Source organism: Setaria viridis, chromosome 8 (genome assembly GCF_005286985.2).
Source record: "Setaria viridis chromosome 8, Setaria_viridis_v4.0, whole genome shotgun sequence".
In the NCBI taxonomy this organism is placed as follows: Eukaryota; Viridiplantae; Streptophyta; class Magnoliopsida; order Poales; family Poaceae; genus Setaria; species Setaria viridis.
Genome location: NC_048270.2, coordinates 39,074,496 through 39,090,936, shown reverse-complemented (window position 1 = coordinate 39,090,936; position 16,441 = coordinate 39,074,496). Strand labels below are relative to the sequence as shown.

Genomic DNA, 16,441 nt, shown 5'->3' with positions numbered 1-16,441 from the left:
TTCTAAATAATTTTCAAATACAATATCTTTTAATAACATTAGCCTGTGCGGGAGCACGAGTTGGTGGACTAGTAAGCAGCTAATTTAGTCTCACCACAAGGCACAAACTCTAAGCAGAAATTAAGTTTGAACAAAGAAATAAGTGAACGAACCAGTACTATTCGTTTCTACAAATTGCTTCAGGTAATTAACTTCTGCACCAGCTGCGTTCCAACGGTTATGATAGAGGGACGGATCATAACATCACTCACGAACCCATCAACGGTGACTAGCTTCCAATCTGTCTCTTGATCAATTCGATTGATCTTTCTTCTGATTGCAACAAGTAGTTCGGTGAAGGGAGGATGAGCAGCAGCAGGGAGAGGAAGGATAAACGATGCCTTTGAGATGCGAAATCACATGGCTCCCATAACCAATTGCCGGGCTGTCAGGTCACAGTCATTAGGTGCAGCATTGATGCATAACGGGGGACGCCCTCCTGCACATGGTGGTGGTCCTACTTCCACATGGCCAAATTGAAGTCGAGATGGGGATCGCCCTCCTGCACCTGTACGTCTCCATTACGCTCGTGTCTGCCGTAAGGAGAGAAGGAGAGAAGAAGGGGCTCAATGCGAGGAAGGATGGACGTGGTGCTATGCAGTTAACTATCCATGCTAGCTGGAAGTTAACTTATTTAGGTACTTGGTAGCGATGATATCCACAAATCTGAGCGTGTCCTGGTCCTTATTAGCAATCCTTTAATTTTTTTAGATCTTTTGGCAGAAGGAAGGTGTAGAGTCAGTAGTTCGGGATGCAGTTGTTAGTCAGGTGCTTCAAAACAACACCAAAAATCGTTTGGGTTCTGAACTGTACACTGCATCGCTGCGTTCACTTGGAAACTATGTGTGGTCAGTCATTTCTCCTCTTTTTTTCTCCTCTTTCTCTTATGTTTTTCTCCCTCATGCCTAAAAAATATACACTGAAAACTACATAGGCACCGATAAAATGCTCATGTGCTATAGAAAGAGAAAGAGTATTGCTGTAATTTGTTCGTCCTGTGCTTATTAATTTGTTTCTGGCATCGTCTCTAACTTCTTTATGCGCACTGGTCTAAAAACAAAGTCCTTTATGCGCACCCATTATCCACAACGGAAAAAAAATCATCTGTAACACCCTAAAATTGAGGTTTCAAATTTAATAAAAATTTAAATTAAATTAAGGGCAGGTTTGAATTTGTAGGCATTTTAAAAGCGTACTTTCAAAATTAATCAAACCGTAGGAGTTGTTTGTGCATTCATGCCGGAGCATAAAGTTTTGTATTGTTTGAGTGCTTTCTAAAATCTCAAACCCCATCCCCTTTTCTTCCTCTCTCCGAGCCGAAAACTCTCTCTCCCTCAATTTCGGCCCAGCCTCCTCAGCTTGCTGCACCCGGCCCGCTCCACCTTTTCCCCCGGCCCGCGAAGCGTTCATCGGCCCAGCTAGCCACGACGGCCCGTTCCCCGCCCGCGGACGCTGGCAGGTGGGGCCCACATCGTCTTGCTCCTCTGGCCGAGTCCGGTCGGACTCCGCTCCGCCGCCGCAACGGATTCCGCCTCCTCCGCTTCGTTTCTTCCGGGCGAAATCTTATCCCCGCCTCGATTCAAACCCGTGCTCCTCTATCTATTCACGCGTTCCTCTCCGCCCTATAAATATGTCGCGCCGTCCGGGGTCGCCACGAACCCTAGCCGAGCGTTGCACCGCCGCCATCTCCAAGCTTTCCGCGCCGCCGCCTGCCAAACTCGCCGCCGTCGCCGTCTTTCGCCGCTGGAGTTCCGCCGGAGGTGAGCACGCCACCGCAGCTCTTCGCCCGCGCAACGTCGCCCGCTCCTACCTCCCCCGCGCAGGCCAGCTCCGCCTTCCCCCTCCTCGTTGCGGCGCTGCGCCGCCGGTCAGCACGAGAAACCAGCACGCTGCCCTGTCCGCCCTCACCGACGGCCACCGGCCTCCGATCTCAGACCGACGGCCGCATCGATAGCCGCTGTTGGATCTAATCTCGGCCGTCCATCTTTGATTGAACGGCCGGAGATCGTCGCCCTAGGGTCAGTGCGCCCGCACCCGAGCCTTTTTGCAAAAGGGCCCCTAATTTTCTCACAAATCAACCCACGGTCCTAGTCAAGTCAAAAATATTTACAAAATCGCCCTCACATTTTTCTCTCAGGCCCCTCTCTTTTCTAAAAATCTCACCCGCAGTCCGTAACGTAGTTTTTGCACGTTAGACCCCCTGTTTTTGCACGTTAGACTCCTAGAAGTTTAGTTTTCTCACAGATATGCCCCTGTATTTTATTTTTAGCATATCTTTTGCATCCTAGCTCCGTTTTTATCGTTCTTTATGTCCATGCGATCATTGTAATGGGTAGATTTCTTTTAAAAACATATTTTCTCTGTTTATTATGTTTTGGTGTACTATTTCTTATTTATTGTTTGTGTCTGCTTGTATGTGCTCGTGTGACACGTATAGAAGGTTTGCAGTTCGAGGAAGTTGAAGATTAAGCGTACGAGGAGTACGAGCAGCACGAGAAAGGCCAGGAAGGAAAGTCGTATCCTTGATCACTACTTTCAGTCCTATACACCTTTACTTTCTCGTACTCAACAATTATGCTATGCACATGTTATGATTAATTTGATGGGTCCCAATTAAGGAGGACTAGTTTTCATTTACCTTTGCCTTGATCAACTGGGTTTATATTCTTGTTGGGTAGCTTATGCTTGTCGCTTTATGATGGGAATTGGTGGTTTAATTGGCATAAATGTTTAATATTGCTTTATTTCCGCTATACCTTTCTTTTAATACAAGGACATCATGTTTAATTGGAACATGGAGCGACCATCCAGGAAAACAGTACAACCACAAGAACTAGTTGGCTTTGGTCTCAGCAAATTAATTAGAAACTCTAGTCTGAGGTAATATTACTCGTTAAGAGGTAAGAGGGACGACGATAGATAGGGTGTGATGGCTTACTACTAATCTGAAAACCTTAGCGGGTTACTACTCTTACTAGCGAATATTTGTAAAGGCCTCGTAGCATCCCTATGCGTTCACACGTTGGAAGTGTGGTATGATGCCTAGCTAGCATCGCATGGTTGGGTCTAAAGTTCTTTGAACTTTTATGCGACTTTTGGATAAAGATGTGCGACCTCTACAGTGTGTAAAGCCGATCGATCAACCGTGCTCACGGTCAAGAGCGGCTTGGACCCTCACATGATACCTTCATCAAAATATGGACTTAAATTGTTGTTATTTTATTCATGTTATTGCTTTATTCTTATTCATGCTTAATTTTGGGTGGTATAAACTTATATTTAGTAATTGCTAATAAAATTTGATCAACTTAATTAAATGTTGATGCTGTTAGCCTTAGTCACTCCTTTGATTGGCCTTACACTATTCCCCACGACTTGTTGAGTACCAACCATAAGTGTACTCACCATCGCAATACCCGTTGTTCAGACCAAGACAATCTGGTGGAGTACCTAGATGACTTTAAGGAGTTCTAGGCATTCGTTCTTCAGTCGACTGCCCTTGGTGTCGTTGTCGTCGTCTCCAGTTTCCATTGCGTGTTTAATTAAGATTATGTTTATTTAAGACTATAGGTTGTGTAATAAATAGTTTAACACTCTCTATATTTGTTTTAACACTATCTTTGATATTCGCTATTGTCTGCATGTGTGTAACTTGATCTTAGCGCACATATATTTAATGCACTTGATTTTTGAACATCATCTTGCCAAACCTATGCGATGGGCTGATGGTGTATGTGTTTTTGTGTGTACTCCCGCTGCAGCTGCGTCCATCTTTTCGGCAATACAACAGGATAGAAATGGGCAGAGACGAGGGGTCCATGTCTGAAACACAGTCCTACCCCTCCTCGAATGGATGCGACGACGTAAAGCGTCCTCTCTCTCCCGAACGCGTTGCAATATTCTTCGAGTCATTTCCTGCCATTATAAAAAATGGTAAATTCGCACAAGTCATTAAAAAGATGAACTCCCACGAGTGCCATCGTGTTAAACTTTGTTTTCTCTGCAAGCCATTCCGTCCAAATGTAGCGCTAACAGAGCCTGACGGAGGGGGAAAAAGACAGGCGTGCCCTCAGTTCTTTTTGGCGCCAACATGGTGGAGCTTTGGCACTAAAAATGCTCCCGGTGGCTCCTATAAACCCCTCCCCCACTAAGATCTCTCCACACTCTTCACTCAGCTCCCACCCAGTGCTCTCTCTTTTCTTGCTAGCATGTCTAAAGCCTCAAGCTCGTTTGTAAGGCGGGTCCTTTGCCCCAACTGCGGTGTGCTTGCCAATAGGTTCACATCGATGACCACTAGCAACATGCGCCGTGTCTTCCACAATTGTCCTTACTTTTCAGTTTGTGTTGCTAACTTGCTCTTTATTTGGCTCTAGAATGTTTGTTTTGGCTACTTTGTCCATAATGTACTGTTGCTTTGGTTTTCAGGCTGGAGGTTGTCAGTACTATCAGTGGGAGGATGAAATGGGAGATAGTAGTGTGTAGACAGTGGCTCGTACAACACCTTTGTCTCCTATTCCTCTTCACGCAGTGCCAGAACCAGCTCCTACTTCAATGCTTCTCATCTAGGAAGGTGGTCAGGATGGAAGGGTAGTGCAAGACAGGGTTATGCAGCAACTGAAATGGATTGAGAAACTGGTCTTTGTTTCCATCTTCCTTGCCTTGTATGCAATAATGAAAAAGTAGGGTTCTATGTATGTGTGTGTGTGTGTGTCACTGTGTTTGTATGCTAATGAATCAATGAATGAATGAGTCAATGATGGATGGATGATGAGAGTCCAGAAATATAAAAATTTTCACCAACATGGTTCAGATTCAGATTGTTCACCAACATCTCCATTACATCATGAGTTGCTTCTTACTTCTGGTATTTCCTGCTGGACTGGAAGGGTTAGTTGCAGTGGCCGACCCTTCTTTTCTTGGTGTTAGCTTCTTCTTAGTTGCAACTTTCCTCCTTGGTGTACGAATTGTAGCAGAGAAGCTTCATGTGGCTGAGGTTGAACTGCCACATCTTCATGCCAATGGGCAAGGTGCACAACTTGAAGTGGAATAGGCTCGTTGGATTCAGTTCCAGATCTTGTGGTAGATGAAACATGAAGTAATAAGGGACTGTAGGCATTGCCAAAAAGATAAAGAAATGTAGAAGTTGCAAACCTAGTAGATTTGGAGACAGAGGTTGAAGAAGAAGGAACATCCACGTGACATCTCTTTCTTTTCTTGTGTACAGCATTCTCCACTACTTCATTGGGAGGGAACACCATCCTTGAGGCCACAACAATGCTTGTCTCTGTGTTAGCTTTAGCTGCTTTTTTCTGCCTCTTCTTAGGTAGACCCTTGCATGCAAATAAATGTTACATTACAACAATGCAATTCATATCATATATGAATAAATGTAACCGAGAGAAGTGCACCTGTCAGCCTCTATTGCAGCTATGTTTGCTGGACTCCCATTCTTGCAGGTGTACCAGTGGTGCCCTAACTCATGGCATATTGGACACTCATGTCTCTTTGATTTCTTCCTTCTACCTCCTTCAAGTGCCCCTTTTGTACCTGTTCTTTCTTCTACCAGCTGTGGACTTAAGCAAGGGAGGATGCATGAAGAATCCATGTGTTGCATCAGGCCACATTGACTTGTCGGGAATGGATGGGATGGAACCTTCATATGCAGCTTTGAATTTGGCCATAGAATAGCATTCATCCACATGGTCTTCTAGCTTTTCACCAGGTATAGAAGTTATGTAAGCAATTGCATGCTTGCATGGTATTCCTAACCCTTGCCAAGCCCTGCAGGAACATGTCCTGTTCCTTAAGTCCACAACAAATCTGAACCCAATCCCTCCCTTAGCACAAACTTCAGCAACTCCTTCATTTTATGTGATGACCTCAATGTCTAGCTTGAAGGTGTCTTCCCTCAGCTGCTGCATAACATGAGGTAAAATATGTCCCATAAACTGTTTAGCCACCTTTTTTCTAGTATTCCATTTAATCAACAGCTTCTGCCTTATTGCATCCATAAAATCATCGACATGCTTGGCCTTCTCTGCCTTTATCCATTTATTGAAGCACTCTGCCAAATTATTGGTTACATAATCCACCTTGCAAACTGTACCAAACTGACTTTTGGTCCATAACTTGTTGTGATTCTCTTGCAGGTACTTCATAGCCTCAGGTTTGGCAGCAGCCATGGCCTGGTAGTGTTTCTCAAACATGTACTTGCTCCAAGAGTAGGAAGATGGCCACAAGTGCTCATAAAAAATCTTACCACTGAACCTTTTCTTAGAATTTTGAGCTAAATGCCACATGCACTCTCTATGTTCAGCATTTGGAAAGACCTCACTAACACCATGCATTACTGCCTGCCCACAGTCTGTGGAGAATGTCAAACCAGGTGGGGTCCCTATTGCTTCCTTCAACCTCTTCATAAACCAATCCCAGTTTTCATTTGTTTCAGAATCAATGACACCTATTGCTACTGAGTACATCCAGTTGTGGGCATCAACTACACAAGCTATGCACAACTGACCTTTGAACTTTCCACATAAGAAAGTGCTATCTACTGCCAAATATGGCCTACAACCTCTAAGGAAACCATCAACGCATGGTTTCAGGGCTAAAAAAACATGTTAAACCTAATTTTCTTGTTAATGGTGTGGTGATCAATGACAACAAGTGAACCAGGACATGATGCTTCTAGTTGGGCCTTCAATCTATACAGGTTATCAAAACTTTTATTCTATGGCCCATAAATTTTATCCAATGCAAGATTCTTACCATGCCACACCCTCCTATATGGTATCAAAATTTTGTGCTCATCCTTCAGTCTCCTTTGGAGTTCAGAAGCACCAACTGATGCATCTTCTTTCAACCAGTCAATAACTTGTTCACAGACCCAAAACTGTGTAACCCCTTTACATACCCCAGACCTCCTTATGCTTTCACATGTATGGGGAAATGGATTCTTCTTCACTTGCAAATGACATAAAAATGACATACTTATACCTAAGCACAACTGACAGATAAAAAAAGCATACACATTTTGATGTAGCACTAACAGTTTACCTTAATTGTTCAGCATCCTTCATGATTGAGGCATGAATTCTCCACCTGCAACCCTCAGTTCTCCCACAGCATGTGACTTTGTATCTTCCTGTGTCACTCTTTTCAAAGTCCTAATGAAACTCATGTTTCACAGCATGTGAAGCTAAAGCCATCTTAAATGCATACATGTCTCTATACACACTGCCTACTATCATAGGAGGATCCTTCTTGTCATAGTCAGCATCAGGCATATGGTCAGGCTCATTATCTTTAACAATATCATCTACATCCTCCATTTCATAATTTTCATCGTCAGACATAGACTCATCATCACTGTTTGTTTCACAGTATGTTTCTGCATCAGATCCATTCCTTTCTGTGCTGCACCCTTGACTCTGAGGTATTGGAGGTGGTGGTTGTTGAGGACCAAGGTCTATATACAGCCCTTCCTCATCAACACCGACATGCTCATTGGATGGGTTTGGGTTAGCCAAGTATTCATCATCTTCAGTTTCACTCTGGGTATGGCTTGGTTGTGGAATGCTAGGACAAGGCATTGAAGGGGTGAAGGGTGTATCAACAGACTTGGAATAACAACTAAAATCCCAAGGAGGTATTTCAAGAGGCTCAGTACTAGGGCTGTGGTAACTTAAAGTAAGGAAGCAGCACTTGGAAGCTTTATGTTTTGCAAACATGTCAAGCAAATCATGGTCATTGCAAACTTGGATGTTCATATGTGTCTCAATGCAGAAGTAAAACAATCTCACAACATCCCCATAAGCATAAGGATACTTATTCTCAACTTTAGCAACCAGATCTACGAAGTTGGTACGATCAGCATCGACGACTTTGTCCAAGATAAACCATCGACAACGTGTAAACAATCTCACAACATCCCCATAAGCATAAGGATACTTATTCTCAACTTTAGCAACCAGATCTACGAAGTTGGTACGATCAGCATCGACGACTTTGTCCAAGATAAACCATCAACAACGTGTATGGCGAGCAGTTATCCGAATTTCTAGGTTGTAGCTACTAGCAGGGTCCATCCTACAGATAAACAACAACGAGCTCACATCCATCTGTCTAACTAAAATCACACTATATCGACCACGATTACTACACCTAACTGACATGATGCAATTGAAGTGGGATACTCACCCGTCAGGAAGCCAAGGAGGTCGGTCGCCCGAGCACGCCCCCTTGTTCGCGGCCATTGCGCCGCCAATTCGGCAAATCCATGGTCTTCAGGCCTCCTCTTCCGGGGGATTGGGGGCTCTTCAATCCGCGCCGCAGCCGCAAGGGAGGGGGGTGGGGGCTCTTCTCTTTGTGCCGCAGCCGCAAGGACAGGGGGCTTGGGTGCTCTTCTCTCCGCGCCGCAGTAGCTAGGGTTTCGGGGAAGAGGAGTCAAGCCAGATAGGGAGAGACAGTGAGCCAGTGAGAGTAAGACAGTGAGTACTCAAGGGTATTTGGGTCTTTTCCTCTGCCAGGTCCCACTTGTCAGGGCTCCCAAACGGCGACAAAGTAACAAAACGTGGATGGAATGGCTTGGAGAGAAAACAAAGTTTAGCACGATGGCACTTGTGGGAGTTTATCTTTTTAATGGCTTGTGCGAATTTACCATCTTTCATAATGGCACACAGGGAAGTGACTCATATTCTTCTACGAGACAGAATTGCACAGATGGAGTTTAGTTCGCGAGATGAATTTATTAAGCCTTATCAGTTCATGATTTGACAATGTGATGCCACTAATTAGAAGTATTAAACATAATCTAATTACAAAATTAATTGCACAGATGGAGTTTAATTCACGAGACGAATTTATTAAGCCTAATTAGTTCATGATTTGATAATGTGATGCTTCAGTAACCATTTGCTAATGATGGATTAATTAAGCTTAATAGATTCATCTTGCGGATTAGCACAGGATTCTACAATTAGTTTTTTTAATTAACTCATGTTTAGTCCTCCTAATTAGTATCCGAATATCCGATGTAACCCCGTTAAAGTTTAGCACTTCGTATCCAAACACCTCTTTATTCCTTTCACACGAAGATGAACTCCCATCACGGCCAACCTGCTGTGGTCTATATGGATTCTTGTGGCGTCGTTACTTTTAGCCATCTTAATTCCATTCATTTATACTAGTCCTGTCCCTCAACATAGAGCCAAAGGCTTTGGCAGCCAAGGGAGATCCAACGCATCGACGGACAAATCCACTGAGAATGCCATCTTGCTCTTCAATATTTGGATTTTGCAAGGTGAATGCTCTGCTCTGGACAATTTCCTTTAAATGCTCATCACTCATATTCTCGATATTATGGGCTTCAGCTACACCCATGGTCATAATGCGAGCCACTTCTGCATCACGAGTTGTTGTTAGTACTACACTGCCCTTGCCACCTTGCTTAAGGCAGGTCTTTAGTTTTCCCCACTTATCAGCATCCCGATTCCATACATCATCTAACACAATGAGGTACCTTTTTCCACTTATTATACTCTGGAGCTCCTGCAATGATTTTTCACGACCTTTCTCATTGGTCTGGCAGATGTTGCTTGCAATGGTACTGACATCGAAATCATCCGACACGCAGCACCACCTCCGAAGCTCAAAGTGCTTCTCGATTGCGGGGTCATTGTAAATGAGTTGCACAAAGGTGGTCTTGCCCATCCCACCCATCCCAACAATTGGAAGAACCATGAGATCCATGTTGCTAGCTTGATCAAGGAGCATTCCCACGATTTTCTTCTTCTCCCGATCTCTAGATCTGCTGACAATATCTCTGTCCAAGTCAATGATTATGGAATCTGTCTGTCGCTCCTGCCTCGATGACTGTGCTTGCTGCAAGTGTCTGAAACCAAATGTATTCATCTCGGTGACCAGGGCCTCGATGGTCTGCACAATCCTGCGTAGCTTCTTGCCCATCCTGTAACGGAATACAATGGGATTACGAGCGGGGACTAGGAGTCTTGCTACCTCATTTCCAAGTTTGCTGTGGTGGCCCTTCTTCTTGGCTTCTCGCCGAAGCGCCTCGTACTTGAACTCATCAAAGACGTTGTTGGCCTCATAGGCCGCTGTCTTGAGGTCTTTGAGCCAATCTGCTACTTCAGGTCGGGAGGCTCCTTTCTCCTCTGCATCCTGGATGATGTGCAGGATTGCTGGCAGCTTGCGCTTCAGGGCCTTGCGCTGCTCCTCCATGCCTTCCATCACCTTGTATTGATCCAGCAGGTAGCTGGATGCCTTCTCCTTCACCATGGAGATCAGTGGCCCGATCACTAACTCGGCCATGGTTGCTTCTCCGCCGGCAGGAAACACAAGTACACAACCAACAGGAACCCAGCTCGTTCGTCCGATCCGGCCGTTTGTCCTGCATGCAACCAGCAGAATAAGCAGCTAATTTAGTCTCACCACAAGGCACAAACTCTAAGCAGAAATTAAGTTTGAGCAAAGAAATAAGTGAACGAACCAGTACTATTCGTTTCTACAAATTGCTTCAGGTAATTAGCTTCTGCACCAGCTGGGTTCCAACGGTTATGATAGAGGGACGGATCATAACATCACTCACGAACCCATCAATGGTGACTAGCTTCCGTCTCTTCAACTCGATTGATCTTTCTTCCGTTTGCAACAAGTAATTCGGTGAAGGGAGGATGAGCAGCAGCAGGGAGAGGGAGGATAAACGATGCCTTTGAGATGCGAAATCACATGGCTCCCATAACCAACAGTCGGGGTGCAGTGCCAGGTCACAGTCGATAGGTGCAGCATTGATGCATACACGGGGGACCAACTACACATGGTGGTGGTCCTACTTCCACATGGCCAAATTGAAGTCTAGATGGGGATCGCCCTCCTGCACCTGTACGTCTCCATTACGCTCGAGTCTGCCGTAAGTGAAAATGAAATGATTCATGTAAGGGTATTGTTGTGCAGGAATTGCATTATCATAGGAGAACCCTCATGTGAACCGCATCTTAAAATGGTTCTATTTCCTATGAAACTCTTGTCTTTTTATCCTTTTCAATTAAGTTGAGTTCCACAATGGAAATATTTGGAGGGATATATCATATGCATCCCCATCTCTAATAAAATTTATAAAATGATATGGTAATACGTAGAACCTGAGCAAAAGAAATTTTTTCAGGAGCAAGCTGGTAATAGCTGAAACAATCCAACGTAGTACACTTAGGCACCAGGCCATCGCTTCAAGTCTCCAAAGTTTTGCCTTGGAATGGCTCTACAGAAGGAGAGAAGAAGGGGCTCAATGCGAGGAAGGATGGACGTGGTGCTATGCACGTGGTTCCCCCGCCGCGCTCCACCCGTGCAGAGGAGCGCCCCACCGGTGGCTCCCTTCCTACTGGCACACAGCGCCGCCGTCGTCTGCTCCCCCCAGTCCCCCGGTCACACGGCGGCCGCCGTCCACACGAAGAAGCTGGCGGTCCAGGTAACGTGCACATTGCAGACACAACGAATGCACGGCCCACTCCGGTTGGGCTAAGATGGATCACGATTTTTACCTCGATCCAATTTTTTAAATGGGCCTCAACGGACCAAATTCTTTCTAGCTTGGACTGGGCTGTTCTTTTCATGATCCAAATGAAACTCGCTGCAGTTTCTTTTTCCTTCCTTCTCGTTAAAACAAAACTCTTATTTTCCATCAACCCATATTTTTTTAGATGGCTAAAACCCAACTCTTATATGCATACGCTACTTCTTATCATGAGTTGAATTTTTAACACCGAACTTAGATAGGGTGTTAAGTGAAATGCTGATCTAGTAGCTAGACAAGGTCATCCCTTCGTATATGTAAAGAATGTCACAAGTTCCATAGTGTCTTAACTTCATATACTAAAAGATATCACGCACTGTTCGCTTGAATTTTATGTGCTGCAGTTTACCTGACTTTTGCTTTGTTCTTAGCCACAAGAACTAAAATTGCAAGCAACAAGTACCATGATCGTGAACATTATATAACTGGTTAATTATGTATATTATTAGGTAATTTCACATCCCTCCTTATTAATGTATCTCCTGTGGTATTGCATGGAGGGGAACAACTAAAGACAGTGCTAACCCAAACCTCTCTCTCATGTCCACTCCATTTTTCTCAACCTCTGCGGGTAATGTCCATCTGAATCGATGGAGCAATGATCCAAGCATCGAATGCACCATCCGATATGCCAGTGGCAGCCCGAGGCAAAGGCGCCTTCCGGCACCAAATGGTATGAAATGAAAATCCCTTCCCATGAAATTGATCTCTGCCTCCAAGAACCTCTCAGGCATGAATCTATTCGGCTCGATCCACGCATCGGGGCATCGATTAATCGCCCATATATTGATAAGAACTTTGGTCCCCTTTGGAATCGTATAACCCTGAATTTCAACCGTGGCTTCGGCTTCGTATGGCGGCAGCGGAACTGGAGGATGCAGTCTGAGGGTTTCCTTGACAACAGCCTGAAGATAAGGCAATTTGCTAGTATCAGCCTCATCGATCTGCTGTTTGGTGCCGATCACACCATTGAGCTCCTCTTGCACTTTCGTCATTGAATTTGGGCTTTGCAATAGCTCTGCTAGTGCACATTCAATGGTGTGGGATGTGGTCTCTCCCCCAGTGAACAAGTCCTACAAAAATTAATAGTTTTTACTATTTATCAAGGAATTTAGCAAGCTAGTACTTTATAGAAAATTTAATCAAATTTTAAAAAGATAAGTAAAGTTCGCTAGCTCTACGTCTTTGTGCTACTTACTGTAAGCAGTCCCCGGATGGTATTATGTCTGACGTCGTCGGTGCCTTCTTCCTCAACTTCCCCCTCCTTGTCCAGCATCACGTCAAGCAAGTCGTTCTTGCGCGCCTCGCCGGCGGCGCGGCTGCGTTCCCTCTGCTCGATCTGGTCGTCGATGATGGCGTACATCCTCTTCACCAGCCTCGCCATCCTCCGGCGCACGCCTTGGATGTCCGCCGCCGCCAGCGCCGGGAAGAAGTCGGACACGTTCGGCCCGGCGGCGAGCACCGACGCCTCGTCGACGACGTCGCTCACCTCGCGCGCCGTCCGGGGGTCGAGGTCGCCAGAGTACATGGTGCGCGCCAGGAGGCCCAGCGCGGCGGCGTGGGCAGCGGCGCCGACGACCACGGCCGCGCCGCGCGCTGCGTGGTCGGAGACGTGGCGGAGGAGGGTGGACACCGCCTCTCGCCGGAGAGGCTCCATGGCTCTCAGCCGCGGCGGCGAGAAGAGCTCAGTGGCGCCCAGCCGCCGCAGGGCGCGCCACCCGTGGCGCGGCGGAAGGCAGAGGACGGAGTTGTTGCAGTGGCTGCCGGTGCGCATGGAGTCGCCGATGGACCGCGCCGCGATGTCGGCGTTATGCCGCTGCAGGACCTCGCGCGCCATGTCCGGGGACGAGGCGACGACGGTGAGCACGGCGCCGAGGCGGAGCGACATGAGAGGCGCCCGGTGGCGCGCGGCGAGGCGGGCCAGGGAGCGGTGTGGGAGATGGTCGAGCTGGTGGAGGTTTCCGATCAGCGGGAGCGGCCGTGGGCCCGGCGGAAGGCGCCGGGGAGAGTCGTGGAAGAGCTGGAGGATGTAGGAGACGACCATGAGCAAGATGGGCAACGCCAAAGCTAGGAAGAACGCCGGCATGGTTGCTATGCTACTATAACCCTGCCAGTGGCGGTGTACATTGAGATATATACTGGTGCCCTGCTAATTATTTTACGTCACTGAAATACTTGTCATACACAAAGTTTAGAAAACTCAGCTTCATCAACTCAGTATACAAAAATTCACTGAAATACTTGCTAGTGATTTTTTTTGGACATATTATTAGCATATGCATTGCTTATATTGTTTCAGGTCACCTGATTCAAAATTCAAAAAAAAATCTGTTTCAGAGAACAGAAATTAACAAAATGAATTAGGTCAGGCAATCGATTTTTATTTCCAAAACCTAATGACATTTGCATAAATGCTCCCTTCTTATTTTGTCCAGCATCAATATATATGAACGGATCATGAATGTCATTATAATAATTACTAACTAAAATTTATCCCAATCGGAGGAGGATAATAAGTATACATCTATATAAGTATTGTATTCGAATATTTAACAAATGAGAGGCAGCTCAAGATAATAGTTTCGTAGCAATGTGGACTAAAATTTTTTTCCGTTGGAGACTCCACATTAGTTCTCACATGATATGCTAGAAAGAAAAGGACAAATCCTAAAAATTCTCATAGAAATCACAAATATCAAACATCAATCCTATAAACACTAATTAATAGTCATTGGTCTATTATATTTTCTAAAAAGCTACCCACCACTATCAATATAAAAATATTCTAAAGTAAACCCCTAAACCTATGCCTAAATTACCGAGCTCTGCCATTATAAAATATAATCTAAAGTAACCCCTTAATCTTCATCCAATTTACCCATGCATATTATTATTAAAAAAAGTGTATATTTCATCATTCAAGTATTGCGAAAGTGTGACATTCATCCCTCATATTTTATTTGGAGCAAATCAACCCCTTAACTAACTAAATCGGTGCATTTATCATCCCTAACTTTATTTAATGATGGTTTAGGGTCATATAACATCGGTTTTAGGCCATGTAATCATCTTGATCACTGCTTAGTTATGTCTAATGTTGAATCAAAAGTTTGGTGTAAATCGATTCCATCAAATTTTCCAATAAATCTTTATGGGTAGCTAATTTAGAGGATTTACTGATTTTTTAGCTATATATCTTCGACTCAACATATTATGCTAAGTAGTGATTAGGCAGATGATTGCATGGGCATAAACCCCCGTTAGATGGCACTAAACCATTGTTAAACTAATGTACGATGATAAATGCACTAATTTAGTTAGTTAAGGGGTTGATTTACACAAATGAAACATGAGGGATAGATATCACACTTTTGCAATACTCGAGGAATGAAAAATACAATTTTTCCTTATTATAAAGCATAACTTAATATGCCATTCTAAATTTGTATCTAAGTTACCCACATATGTCATTATTAAAAATAACCTAAAGTAAACAACTAAATTTTAATCTAATTATCTTCATATTCATCATATAGAAATGTCCAAAAGTAAACTAATATATGATTCTGAATTACCTATTTATGTCATTGTTAATATATAGATACTAAGGTAAGGTATATATGCATGATAGGTGTCACCATGTAGACCATTTATACATATATTGAGAACGTTATGAAAATTATTGATTTTTATACTAAACACAATGTGTTGAGGTGCGATACAAAATGAAAAAACTATGAATGTGGATGAAAAAATGTATAGAGTAATTACTAATTAAAAATCAATCACAACTCGACAAAGGTAAGTATTATGAGTATTATTTTAAAGTATTAAAAAATAAGAGAGTAGTATGTAAACAATTATGATTATTAGCTAGAAGTCTAATTTCTAAATAGTTTTCAAATATAATAGTTTTTAAAAGTATTAGCCCGTGTGGGAGCACATGGACTAGTATTGAAAAATGATAAATCCGAGGAGAGATTATATGTGGCGTCCCGCCCCCCGAGGCCGGGCCCGCTTACACCTGGCAGCTTTCTAGGATATCAAGAATTCCCTCACAGACCAACACAAGTCTTTTCTACGCACTTTGTGCTCACTCGTGCACACCCAGGAAGAACTTCCCGGTCGGTCACCCATCCCAAAATTGCTCTAGGCCAAGCACGCTTAACCCTGGAGTTCTTTGAGGATGAGCTTCCGAAAAACAAATTGCAACTTGTTGGTATGAGTATTCTATCAATCCTATTAAGCCTTGGGCCACGATGTCACATTATAGCAGGGCACCGAACATTGGTGGCATAGTTTCCACCCCACATATATATTATCATGTCTAATTTCTAAATAATTTTTAAATGTAATAGTTTTTAAAAGTATTAGCCCGTGCAAGAGCACATGTTGATGAACTGGTATTGAAAAATAATAAATCCGATGAGAGATTATAGCAGGGCACTGAACATTGGTGGCATAGTTTCCACCCCACATATATACTATCATGGCACCATATTGAAAATTAAGGAGATGATTTTAAAGAAAGTGTTGTTGTATTATATTTAACAAAAAATAATTTTGTTATTTCGTGCACAGATGCTAGCACTATATTCTTCAACGGCAAAAACATTTACTACTTGTTGGCACAATTTCTCGCAGTCGGCAAAATTTCTCAATAAAACAACAAAAATAAATGCATATAAGAAAAATTGTCGGAGTTGGCACATTTTTTTTCTAAAAAGTACGACTGTACAATAATATGGATGTACTACCTATTAGCTAGCAATGATGGATCAATAATTCAATCAAGGCGTACGTGTACACCAGACT

The 16,441-nt window shown here is 44.0% G+C and overlaps 2 protein-coding genes and 1 long non-coding RNA gene across 3 annotated transcripts; 1 reads left to right on the top strand and 2 right to left on the bottom strand.

The window, feature by feature from the left end:
• Nucleotides 1-424: 424 nt before the first annotated feature.
• On the top strand, nt 425-4,780 carry LOC117833545 (uncharacterized). Its single transcript, XR_004635494.2, has 3 exons — nt 425-677; nt 763-887; nt 2,477-4,780. It is a non-coding gene; the product is annotated as an uncharacterized lncRNA (long non-coding RNA).
• Nucleotides 4,781-9,096: 4,316 nt separating this feature from the next.
• Nucleotides 9,097-10,822, bottom strand: LOC117833542 (putative disease resistance protein RGA4). Its single transcript, XM_034713095.2, has 2 exons — nt 10,547-10,822; nt 9,097-10,447 (listed from the first exon to the last, which is right to left on the bottom strand). The coding sequence occupies exon 2, from the start codon at nt 10,366-10,368 to the stop codon at nt 9,205-9,207; it is 1,164 nt and encodes a 387-aa protein (XP_034568986.1). The 5' UTR covers nt 10,369-10,447; nt 10,547-10,822; the 3' UTR covers nt 9,097-9,204.
• A 1,221-nt stretch (nt 10,823-12,043) lies between these two features.
• On the bottom strand, nt 12,044-13,756 carry LOC117833541 (geraniol 8-hydroxylase). Its single transcript, XM_034713094.2, has 2 exons — nt 12,825-13,756; nt 12,044-12,699 (listed from the first exon to the last, which is right to left on the bottom strand). The coding sequence occupies exons 1-2, from the start codon at nt 13,710-13,712 to the stop codon at nt 12,097-12,099; spliced, it is 1,491 nt and encodes a 496-aa protein (XP_034568985.1). The 5' UTR covers nt 13,713-13,756; the 3' UTR covers nt 12,044-12,096.
• Between the last annotated feature and the right edge of the window lie 2,685 nt (nt 13,757-16,441).

What these genes read in the sequence shown, in the direction of transcription:
- LOC117833542 (XM_034713095.2), bottom strand. Translation starts at nt 10,368, where the DNA reads ATGGCCGAGTTAGTGATCGGGCCACTGATCTCCATGGTGAAGGAGAAG.
- LOC117833541 (XM_034713094.2), bottom strand. Translation starts at nt 13,712, where the DNA reads ATGCCGGCGTTCTTCCTAGCTTTGGCGTTGCCCATCTTGCTCATGGTC. An exon ending in CCATCCGGGGACTGCTTACA is followed by an intron (nt 12,700 to 12,824) that starts GTAAGTAGCACA and finishes TAATTTTTGTAG; the next exon opens with GACTTGTTCACTGGGGGAGA.